The 12950-nt window shown below is 35.0% G+C and overlaps 1 protein-coding gene across 1 annotated transcript in view; it reads right to left on the reverse strand.

Annotated features, from left to right (window-relative positions):
• Window positions 1–12950, reverse strand: part of LOC131034246 (long chain acyl-CoA synthetase 6, peroxisomal) — a 108653-nt gene that overhangs the window by 89905 nt on the left and 5798 nt on the right. Inside the window, exons 2-7 of the mRNA XM_057965667.2 lie at window positions 7065–7125; window positions 6898–6975; window positions 6570–6641; window positions 6414–6495; window positions 5866–5971; window positions 5683–5759 (exon numbers count right to left, since the gene is read on the reverse strand). Coding sequence (XP_057821650.1) covers window positions 5683–5759; window positions 5866–5971; window positions 6414–6495; window positions 6570–6641; window positions 6898–6975; window positions 7065–7125 — 476 coding nt within the window. The remainder of the gene's footprint in view (window positions 1–5682; window positions 5760–5865; window positions 5972–6413; window positions 6496–6569; window positions 6642–6897; window positions 6976–7064; window positions 7126–12950) is intronic.

Raw genomic sequence — 12950 nt, forward strand, 5'->3', positions numbered from 1 at the left:
GAATAGCACATTTTTTTGGGTTTTTCAAGAGTTTTCCAACAGTATGACATGCAACTTCATCTAACTATTCTTTAGTGGGCTTACTATTAATAGTAAGTAACAGTTGGTCTCGGTTTGTGCCCTAACGGAGCTGTGAGTCACTTACTATTTTTAGTAAGTGTGATTTTTTAGGGTTTTAGGTGAGTCAGGCAACATCGGCTATTTTTGGCAATCTTATGGGATGACTCAGCGACTTAGTTCTATTTCTGGCAGGCAGAGTTGAGTTCAGAATGCAATTTTTATGGGATGACTCAGTGACTTAGTTCTATTCCTGGTAGGCAGAGTTGAGTTCAGAATGCAATTTATTGGACTTAGTCATTTATCATTTAAATTACTTAAGTTAATATTTTGTTCTAGCGTCATATTCTATTGTTGAAATAATTGTGTTATTTTGGCATCACATTTGGCAAATATTTAGCAGGGACTTTAGCCTATGGTTAGAGTATTTTTGACGCCATAATGGAGAGATAAAGGGTTGAATTAAAAAACAAAGTTAACTCATATTATGACGCCTTTATGCTTCTTAGCACCCACTTTGTAAAGAGACTTATGTTTTATTAAAAATAATTAAGTGGTCTTTTGCTTTTTGGCACCCATTCATGTGATGGAGTTTCATTTCATTTGGAAATGAATTTGAAGTGAATTTGGGAGATTTGTTCTATAAATACAAGGCGTGGGGCTTCATTTGGGGATCTCAGAGAAAATTATATCGTTATGCTGTCAGATTGACTCCAGACTTCTTCGAGGGTGAAAACCTCCTAGTTCTTTTGGTAGACTTCGAGTGTGAGACATCACTCCTAGCTGTGATTTGGATCTCTTGAATGCTTGGTTCGATTTTTGTGGGCATTGTCTTATTTGGAAGCTGATTTGGGAGCAACTTCTTCCTCAGAAGAGCATGATTTTTGGTGTAGTGTGTGTTCTTTCCAGGAGGTTGTACTATCTTGCTGGCCATACCCTCCTATCTGGTCGTATTTCTTGGTGTGCATGTTGTTGGGCATGTTTGGTATGTTTGTGTGGGCGATTGGTGGTGTGAGTTCAGTGTTTGCTTGCTTCTTTGGGCATTGTGCAAGTCTCCGGTGTTGTTGAATCTTCGTTGGAGAGTTCTTCAATGTGTTTGTTGTGGTTCGTGGTGGCTGTTGTGAAGTTCCAGTAGGCTGTTTTCTGTAACAGCAGAGTGGTATAGTGGTTTCTTATATTTTGTGTTGTACTTCTCTCATAGTTTAGTATTTGTATTAGCTTGTGTCTCTTATTCTCTTCCATCTTATGTGATGTTTATTGTAAAGCTAAATGGTAGTACCATTAGTTGTTTCAGTTTTCTTTCCTCTATGTAATTCCGATTGCACAAGTGGAAGAGGCTGGCCTAGCCGCCTTCAGTGATTGTAATTTTGGTTTGTAATTGTCCTCCCGCTGAATAAGCGGTTGAGTCAATTGTATTGTTGTCCTCCCACTGAATAAGCGGTGGAGTTGATAATAATTTTCATTTCTAGTCCTCCCACTGCATAAGCGATAGAGTGATTTTTTATTTTTAGTGTTTCGTTTGTTCCTGGTAGATTGCCGCCAGAAAGTTTTTGAGTTTCCATCTCCTGCTAAATAATCGGAAGGGGCTGGCTTGTTGCCCAAATTTGTAATCAATTTCAGTTTTCAAGCATCTAATGATCCCCTCAACACTGTATGCTCTCACCCTCCCAAATTGGGCTCTCAGTGATCGAAAGGTGGAAAGGGTTACTTTTAGCAGCATTGAGATTATCTTTCCTAACCTTAACAGGGGCTTCAAGTATTTGATGTGTTTAAAAATTAAAAAAAATTAAGGGGGATATTTCACATTGCGAGTTGATCCTTGGGGCACCTCATGGTCATCCATATCATGATCCATCAGGTCATATACCTCCTTATATATCAGTCCACCATGCACTTAGCACATCATCACGTTGGCCCTTGTACCTTGGCGCTTAATATCAAATGCTATAGTAAATTTTGGTTGCTCATCATAAGCATAACACACATCTAATTTCATTGCATCATTCCATCCTAAAATCCACCATCCTTCTCATCCCTTCTATCATTATTCCCATCCTCATCGTATCCTTTTTCCAACATCATTTTGTCTCATCTCCATTCCAAACTTCAACACCTAACCATCTTCCCTCCCATCTATTTCCTCATCCCTTTGGCCATGGATCTCTTGTCAAGGGACCACCTAGGTCCTATCAACTTGCCTACTCTCTCAAGAGGGAATCCTTAACCCATTTCCTAACTCCCATTCATCCAAATGACCAGAGCACTCTGCCACCAATTTGATCCCTTTCAAAAACTACAATATTCTATTCTTGTTTGAAATGACATTGTTTTTCCTAGTCACATTTCATTTGAAAGAGAGACAAAATGTAGACACCTAAAATGGACCACATCCTAATGACACATCTCACATCACCACTTTCACCAGTTTTAACACAGTTAACATCCTAGTTGTGACCACATTCTTTTAATCTCAACACTAATTAATTAAACTGATTTATCCTCTAACATTTTGTCCATATTCACATTAATTTAATAAATCATATTTATTTAATTAAACTAACATCCTACATCCACTCCCCCTTAATTGATTAAATTATCTGATTATTTGATTAATTAGCATAAATTCCCTAATCATAGTCTAAACCCCCACTAATGGGACAATCATAGATGGACTACTCGGCGAGTAGTTAAAAACTCGCGACTTTTTACGACTTTTACTCGTAGGAAAAACTCGCCAACTTTTTGGTGAGTTTTTCACAAAAACTCGGTGAGTTTCTATAAAAAAATTTGGCTGCATTAACAAAAGAGGCCCAAACATGTCAAAAAATTATCTTTTTCTTTTCAAGTCAGTCTCATTCTCTTCATCAAAATATATACATGAAATATAACATTTAAGTATAATTCCTTTCTTATACTTTAAGTTATATTTCATGTATATATTGGCAGGATGTTTGAGAGTGGTTTCAGATCTCTAGGAGTTATAATGCAAATTCTAGGTTTTAGAAGATTTTTTAAATTTTCAGACAATCAAATTTCAGTAATCAGTATGCTCCTATCAACATTCTCACGCTCTCTCGATCTCACTCACTTTATCTGACCTGAATTTTAGACCTATCTATCTCCGTATCACTCTTCGTCTATCCCCCTCTCTACCACTCCCCATCTAACTCTCTCCTCTCTCCCCCCAAGATCTAAACCTATCTCTCTACCCCTCTCTTTCTCACCCTTAGACCCCCACGAGGGGTACTATCTTCAACCTAATTTTATTTTGCAGATTCTTGGTGGCAAAGTTGGAGTTGAAATACCCCAAAAGTTGGGGTTGAAATTCCCCAAATCTCAAAGAATTTGCCCTTAGAATCTTATGTTAACCTTGTAGTTCATCCAATTGTGAGAGCAACTTGAGCTTGTTTGAGGCCATTCACATGAAGAAGAGGAGCAAGTTAGCTCAAAAACACCTCAATGACCTTGTCTTTGTACAATATATTCTTCGGTTGTGCATAAGGAAGGTAGAGGAAGCACTAACTGGTCCAATTGATTTGGATGATAGAGATCCTTACAGTGATTGGACATCGCAGGAGCAGTCTCCATTGTTTATAGAGGATGACATTAATGATTTAGAGAGGTAGGCTATGGAGGAGGAGGGGGTGGATTTGGTTTCACACTAGATGACATTGAGGAGGATGAGGAGGATGAGGAGTCATTGCCAATGCTAGGTGCAGCTAGAGGCAGAGCTACATCTAGGATGGAGGATGAGCCACAACCTAAGCTAGTCATACCAAGCGAGGAGGCACAATCACGCCCACAACAGACTTCTAGGACTAGACCCTCTAGTTCTACCTCCCCCCTAGTTTTTGCTAGAGTTGGGAAGAGGAAGATGTAATTGTATTGATTTATTTACTTTTAGTTCTACAAAAACTATTTACTATTTTTCTTCCAGCCATCAACATTCCTCATGAGGATGCGATTTTGTACCCACTTTGCATTTAAATATATCTAGACTCAGCTTGTTTCTTTTTTGTTCTCATTTATTGACTCATGGGATGCATCTTCTCATTGAATTTTGCAAAAAAATGCATTTCTAATTAAATTTGGGCAATTTTTTAAGTTCCCAAGTTTTTTGCTGAGTTTTTCCCCAGTATTGGCCGAGTTTTTCCTGAGTTTTTTTCGGGGCTTGGTGAATTTTTGGTTTTGGCGAGTAGTTAAACTATGGGGACAATCATGTACATTCACAATTTAAAATTGAGATAAATCCAAAGTCAAACTAATATTTAATCCTAAGCTCTCAAATCAACTAAACAAAACCTAGCTACCCATCTCCAACCACATTCAATCCAAAATCAAGCTAATGTTTATCCTCATTAAATACATAAATCTAAGTTACTAGGTTCTTCTCGAGAGGCCCAAAATTGGAGCTGGGTCTGGGTACGGGTCCAATCTAGACTTGGGTTTGTTGCACGTTCGTTCAAGTACATCATTGGAGATTGCCAAAAATATTCATCATCGTTCACCAAAAAAATTCGTACATCTAGGGCTTAGGTAATATAAAGACAATTTTTCAATGTTTTTTGGCTAGCTTGTTTGATTCTTTGGGCAACGTGTTGATTGTTGCAAAATCAGATGCGTTGATTCGGTGTTTTCTAGCTAGCCCAAGGAGGAGTTTTGAATCCTGCATCTCCAATATCATGTCAGTCATGATAAGATAATGTTTTGTTTTTATTTGAAGTCTTTTGTTTTAATTTTAAATAAAATTTAATATCCTTATCTTTTGTTATTAAATGATTTTTAAATTTTTTTTTTTAATTCAATATGTTTATTCAATTGCCCTCATTTATCTTTAATAATATTTAGTAAAATATCTTGTTTATTTATTTATTAATTTTAATGTTTTCATAACTCCACATATATAATAAAATTATAATATATTATATTATACTACAATATTATTATAATATAATATAATAGGTATTATATTTTAATATATATATATATGTATGTCTATGTCTATATATATATATATATATATATATACATACATACATACATACATACATACATATATATATATATATATATATGTATCTATGTATGTATGTATGTGTGTATATATGTGTGTGTGTGTGTGTATGGACATACCTGTACCCATACTCAAGGAAAAAAAAATTGCCATACCCATACCTATATTTCTATCCATACCCAAACCGGTAACAGATATATAAATCAAATCAATCCCCAAGCCATTCCAAGGAAGAAGATTGGATGCTAAGGTTATGCTGCAGGATTGAGCACCACACTCTTCTTCAACTATCAAGCATCACTTACAGCAATCATGTATGGTCATAAGAGCTTTGTAATGATAAGGTTTCATTGTTTTTATCATTTTGTTTGCACTCCTTTAGCTCTAATCCAAGATTCATGCTAGCATATGCTTCAATTCATTGTGTATTTTGTTTCTTATTGTTTTGGACCTATATTTCAGTGTTCACAATGAGAATCTATGAAGGTAGGAATGTGTCATATAAGTTCTCTCAATTAAAAAAATGTGACTCAAGAAGAGGGGAAACAGCCAAGACACATTAATATTTCAGTTATCATGCATACAATTACTTCTAGGATCAGATTACTTACCATTTTCAAGTTTTCTTGTAAACAAAAGACAGCTGCTATGTCAGCATGATTCACAATATACTGTACAGCATCCGGACCTGTGGAAAACAATTACAAGAAATTCAAGATAAATAAAAAATGAAAAATAATTAAATTCTGGTAGAAGATGAACCTGATACACTGAATATAAAATTTAAGATTTACCTAGAGTATCATATAGAGGGACTGAGATGTAAGAATATGAAGAACATGCATGGTCTGTGACTATCCACTCAGGTCTGTTGATAAAGTACAGTCCAATGCAAGCTCCCTGAATCCAGGAAATAAATTAGTCTCCTATAATTTTTTTAAATGGTACTATAATGTACAACTCAATGTAGAAAATTTCAAATATAAAAACAGGCTTAATGTTGAGCAGGAATATGTGACAACAGCAGGAACTTGAATGATATAAATGTCATATGTATATGTATACATACATACATACATATATACATATATACATATATACATGTATACATATATACATATATGTAAATATGTATATATGTATATATACATATATATACGTATATACATATATGGATATAAATGTATATATGTATATTAAATATTTATATATGTAAATATATACAGTTTTGAAAAGGACATTTGATAAACATAAAATTGCACCAAACTTAAGAAATGGATCCTACTCTATTTGACAAGCTTAATAATTACTATCAAGCCAACTAGAGGAGGAGTAGACCTACTTTTGGAATGCCATGATATATTAGACCAGAACCTAATGCACATCGTGCAGTGCTCACCTCTCCATATGTCATCCACTTGTACCTTCAAAAAATGGACATGTCAAGGAAACTTTAATCAATATTGAATACAAACTCAATTGAAAACCTACAACTTACTCGCCGATTGTTCCATCCACACGTACTCGTGTACCAAGATACTTCGAATGCTGATAGAATTCCACAGCATGCCTGGACCAAAAAAATCAGTGTGAATAAAAGTAGAAAAGTATTTGCAGAAAAACTCCAAACTCTATGAATTGCTAAACACTTTCCAAAATCTCAGCCACTGGAAACTTAGATTTGGATAGCAGACTTCAATTATGTTCATGGCTAAGAAGGAAGAAAAGAGTGGTAACTTATATATTGTAAATATTTGTAAAGAATAATATATTAGTAAATGTTTTGCTGCCATTTATTCTTTTGCAACATGAGATACAGCACTTACAAAAAGTTCTCATGCAGGGTTCCTATTTCAGGGTGCTCTGGAAATCTATCGACGAGTTTCAAAGGGGATTTTGCTGACCTGCAATAGCCATAGAACCAGAATTTTTTAAATTGGAATCATGTAAACTTGAGTAAAGAATACAATCTCAAGGGATAACAGAGAGTTACCTGTAAACATTCCATTTTCCTAAGTGCAATTGCTCAGGAAGAATGACACTGTACCGTTGACCTGTAAACATGAACTCATATTAATTATTAATAGTATTCTGTCATGGAGAAGGAGAACAATAAATGCCATAGTTATATGAAATAATTGCCCAAAGTATTGCATCGTCCTTCCAGATAAGATAGATTCATTTAACAATCTTTCCCTTAAATATATAATAAAATTGAATTATTTTTTGTCATAATACTAGTGATGACTGTTCAAATGTTTCTTGTTAAGTTTCAACTCTGATAAATCTATTGACTGCTCTCATGGATGGAGAAATCAATGATAGTAATATCAACTACAGAACTGATCTGTGCAACTGGAGAGAAAGTAATTATAAAAATTAAGTGGTGAATTATTGAGTTTTAGAACCTTGGAGATGGACAAACAATATCTCACATGAATAGAAGCCAAGATAGAAATCAAAATTTGTAATGTCCTCTTTTCAAGCATGATTGGTTTGTGAATGTTTAGTGTATTTTCCAGGTTTTCGTGTAGGCTAATTGCTGAGCAAAGGAGAACTCCAAAGTTCTTGGAGAGAATAGGATTATTTAAGCAATGGTGTTGTTCATGGCAGAGTTCAGATGATCTTGTTGAGCCTCGTGGTACTTTCAAAATGCAATTCCATCCTTTTGAGACCTCCCAAACTTCTAGGATAAACATTCTATTTTTAAACAAAAATCAAGTTGCTTTGATTCATCATTCTAAGTCCTTTGTGAAATATTGGTATGATCAGTTTTGTAAATCGGGTGATTTATTTAATTCATTAAATAATTATAACTGAAATTGTCCTAAGGAGGAAATATTAAAAAGCCAACTAAGGTATAATTATTTACTTAAAAGTGTTTTAAGTTGTGCCTATAAGGGAATGCCTAGACACACAAGGGTCTTTCGCATATAGTGAATCAGAATTATTTAATTTGAAAAAAGAGTTTGTGGAGGAAAAAGGGATATTATTATTTTATTATTGTTATTTTCCCTCCAAAATGTTATAAAAGGAGGTTGAGAAATCATTGTTGAGGTTAGCCATGTTATGATATTTGTTTCTACTTCAGAGAGAAACTTTGTTCATGTCCAATTTTCTTGACGAAAACCCTCTTCAAGATATTGGTTTCAGGGATGAAAACCCCCCTAGTTAATTTGGGTGGCTTCAAATGGAGGTCACAACTGCGTCTCCAAATGAAGTTCTAATTCTAGTTTTGTTTAATATGGAGGTATTTGATGTTTTTGATGTGTTTGGTTTGCAAAGTTTTACTACTGTTGATTGTGTGGGTTATTTAGCCTTTGGCAAGTGTTTCAAGGAGTTGTGAAGGGACCGTACTATATAATCTTGTTGGTTGCACCTCTCCTAAAGGGTATACTACTTGAGATTCTTGTTTGGTTTGGATTTGATACAGTAGAATCTATTGTTTATTACCTTTTTGTCCAATTGCTTGCTGTCCCTCATTACCTTTTTGTCCTGTTGCTTGTTGTCCATAGAGATATTGAGGGAGATCATTGAAGGTTCATACCTCATTAATACCAGTTGTACTTGCCTACAAGGGGTGTGTGAAGGAGTTGAAATGAAGCACTACCATTTTGTTCAAAATTTTGGGTTCTTTGGCAGGCACCCAGCCCTGGAAAATATAAACAGTCATATTTGAGATTGAGATTTTTCATTTTTGGTTTTTTGAAGGGGAGAAGTAGTTTTGTGATTAAATGGACTCAAAAGGGTATTGTGCATGCTGTTATATAAGTCTATCAGACCTGTATATAGAATATCAATCTGGTAACATGCATTTTGAGGCATGAAATAAAAATTTAAGTGTATTTTACTTCCTTATACTTTTATTTCATGTGGTTTGTAATTGCACTCTATTGAATGCATGTGGTGCTTGTGGTTTGTAATTACATTCTATTGATTAAGTGAGAAGTGCTTGTTCATTGTAATTTCACTCCTCTAAATAAGCGTGAAATTTCTGTGCTCACTGTAGTTTCACACCTCCATTGAATAAGCATGCAAGTGTTTTCCTTGCAGTTCTTGCATAGCATGCTCCCACTGAAGAAGTGAATTTTTGGCCAACATTGCCACAAAGTGGGTTTCTTTCAAGTTGTTACAACATTGTCCATCTATCTGTAATGTCCCGTTTTAGATAACTTGGTATTAAGAGACAATTACTTCAAATCCTTGTACTAACTGTAGATTATAATATCAGATTAAGATTATGAATTGTATAATCAATAGCTCAAATACAATTATATAGATATATTCACACTTTCAATATCACTTGCTCCTAATTGATGGAATATGTAAATGCTAAGTAAATATGATGTCTATAAACTTTCCCTTTCACCAATACTGATAAGGGATGTTGATTGGATAAGGTGCTGTTTCTGATCTGTCTTTGTGAGATATGCTGCTTATGGTCTTCCAATCTGCAACTAGATTCGATTGCTCTTCCAAATATGTCGATAGAATATGTCTGAGATAATCAATTAGATATGCAGATCTGAAAGTTGTTGTTTCTGATGTGAAGATGATTGCTTGCATACAGTATATTCAGAAGCTTGTTATTTCTTTGTGGAGATTTGGAGATTTGTGCCTATGGCAAAAACTCTTACCAGCAAGATGAAAATCCCAATGGTTTCTTGAAGTTGAGGACAAAAACCCTCTGCCTTCATCAGGTTCCATATAGGGACCAATATAATGCATAAGGTTTTGAGCAAGGATTAAAATCCCCGTTCGTTGGTGCAGATTCAGAGGCAGATTTCAAGCAGGGTTTGCATGGGTGCTAAAAGAGATTTTTCAGAATTTTGCAATTGGATTCAACAATTGAAGATATTGAAATTTTTTAAGTCTTTACAATGACAAATTTCAGTGATTTTAAGATTGTGAAAGAATTGATTTGAATCTGCATATATCTCAGTCCTACAATCAGTTTGTACTTTGCATTTTTTTTCAGTTTTCTGACAGTGAAGTGTATGCAATTATTCTATGTTAATGCATGTCAATTATATGTGTTAAAAATGAGATTCAATGAAAATAATCATGATGCACACCTTAGTATAAACTCAATAACATTGTACTACAATTCCTCAATCAAAAGTAACTCAAATCAATGAATAACCTCCATTTAATAGCATATGGACATTCCCTTGAGTTCATAAGTATAAGAAATTGGAAAAAATTTGATCCGGGTTGACCATTACATGATCTACAAAATCCTAGCATTATGAAAATTTTCAATGACTTGGCTAGAGGACAACAACAATTGATTCAGCTATTCACTCCAATGATACAAAACAATAATGCCAACCAAAACAATGCAGCTAACAATGGTACTAATAGAAATAATGGTAACCATGGGGAGGCAAGTAACATTAATATTCCACAGTCAACAACTCCAACGCAGCTAGTAGAACAACTCCTAGACCTCTAATGCCTGATTTCTTAGAGGCACAACCAAGGGGACATATAGGACAGCAGGGAGATAGTGAAATTTTTGTAGACAATTTGAGGGAGTACCAATCCTTAGGTGATGAATTTCAGGGAGTACCAAACCTTGGATATATATCTGTCTATTTCAGATCAGCAGATTAATGAGAATAAATCCAACATTTTTTTTTTTAATATTCATGTGCTTATCTAGGAAAGGATTCTCCACTTTAGAATAGGAACTCTCCCTTTTGATTATTTGGGGATCCCCTTATCTATTGGAAATCTAAAAAAGAGATCAATAGAAGAGAATTTAGGAGAGATTTCATTTGAGGGTTAGTCATTGTTGAAATGTAGCTAGGTCGAATCCCAAGTATAATTAATTTTAATGTGGTCCCTTGCTTAAAATTAATTGTATTGATATAATTGATTAATGTTTAGGGCTGATCCCCAATTTGGATAGCTTGTAATTGGGCTGAGCCCAAATAGATATCAATGTAACTTGTGAATGTTAAGGGCAGGCCCTATTTGGGCGATCAACTTATGTAACTTATAATGGTTATGGGGCAAGACCTATTCATTGTGTAACTTGTATCTAACCTAGACCTATTCTTCTTGGCGGGAATATTAACAAGGCTGACCTAGGCATAAGGGTTAAAGGCATGTATATAAAGGAAGTGACTTAAGGTCACAAGACACATTTTCAGTGAATATCCTCTATCTTCATCAAGTAGCGAATTGCCTTCTGTAATCAGCGACTTATCTTCACTGATCGGCGAACATAATCTAGAGGTCAGTGAAATCCTTCCAGCTGTGAGCAAACTAATAGTCAGCAATCTGCCCTTGTGTTCTGATCTGCAATCTTCAGCAAGCGAAGTAGAGTTACAACCCAGCGAACCCTATCAAGACTGAGCGAACATCTTGCAAGGCTGAGTAAACTTATACAAAGACAGCAAACTCAAATCTGGGCTGCCAAATCGAGCTACAGGGATTTGATTCTTCAAATTGTTATATCTCAGATAAGTTGTGCTTGTGCCCTAGAAGGCTATATTGTAAATTTGCTTTGTGGTTAATATAATACAATCTGAGATAGTTGTTGCTGGGTTTTTCACCTCCAAGAGGGAGGTTTTCCCAGGGTACATGTGTGTTATGCGTATGATTTACTTTGCATTCTGATTTTTTGTTCTATACTGCTAATCTGATTGCTAAAATTAATCAGTCATTGGACTTCCAAATGGTTATCTTTGTTGACCGGTTCACACTTTTAAAATCAGTTTTGTGGGCTTTCTTTATTTAAAGATTTTTAGTTTTATCAGCTCTTAAGAGTTTTCTCAAAGACTTTGACACTCTATCTAGGAAATTCTTACGGCAAGGAATTTGGAGTCCCAAAAATGGAAATTACTTAGTTGGAACCAAGTCTACTATCCTTTTGTTATGATGGCCTTAGGCTTAGAAAAATTGAATTTAATTGCCAAGCTTTAACTACCAAATTATACTAGAGATGGTGCAAGCACCTAAAGAAACCATGGGTGATAATCCAAAATTTCAAGTATATAGGAGTTGCTAATGAGGATATTCCTCAAATAGTACTGGTTAGGGAAGATTCTATGGTTTGGAACACTATGAAGGGGGCTTCCATTGTTAAGGAAGGTTTGTTTTGGGTTATAAGTAAAGGGGATAGAGTTCTTTTTTGGAGAAATTCCTAGGATAAGACATTCCTTGATCATCTCATCCTTCCCCTACCTCCAAACTTTAGTGAGTTTCTTAGGATATAGGGTGGTCAAAAGTAGTAGATTTTAAGAATTCTCTGTCTAGGGAGTTCCTAGATATATCATTGGAAGTAACCCTAGAAGAGGAATGTCTAAAGCCTGAGCTATTCTTACTTCCATTTTTGTTGATTGACTTTGTTGATCCTTGGAGGGGATGAATATTCTTGTATCGGGTTATGAGCCTAAAGGGACCTATCTGATTGATCTTGGCTATAAAATTTTATGGAATAAGAAAGGTGTGAGTAGAGAGTTTCCCTGGTGGAAATATTTTTGGAATAAATTAAGCTCACCCAAGTGTAATATCTTTATTTAGTTATTGTGGCAAAACAAATACCCCCTAGGATAATATCAAAAAGAGAGGATTTCAAGGTCCTTCAAAATGTATCTTGTGTGGTATTAGTGAGGAAAGTATTGCTCATATTTTCTTTCAATGTCCCTTCTCCATGGACCTTTGGCAAGAATAGTAGAATGAGTGGAATCAACCTATCATTCACATCATTTCTCCACCTAATTTTTAGCCTATCATGGGTCATCCTCCTACATTGGTTTCTCTCCTAGTTGTTGCTAGGATTTGGGACCTATATTTACTCTTTGGTAGGTTTGGTTAGAGAAAAATAGTCAAATTTTCCAAGAGCATCATAATCTCATCATGCAAGTCT

The sequence above is a fragment of the Cryptomeria japonica genome, chromosome 3 (assembly GCF_030272615.1).
Source record: "Cryptomeria japonica chromosome 3, Sugi_1.0, whole genome shotgun sequence".
Lineage (NCBI taxonomy): Eukaryota > Viridiplantae > Streptophyta > Pinopsida > Cupressales > Cupressaceae > Cryptomeria > Cryptomeria japonica.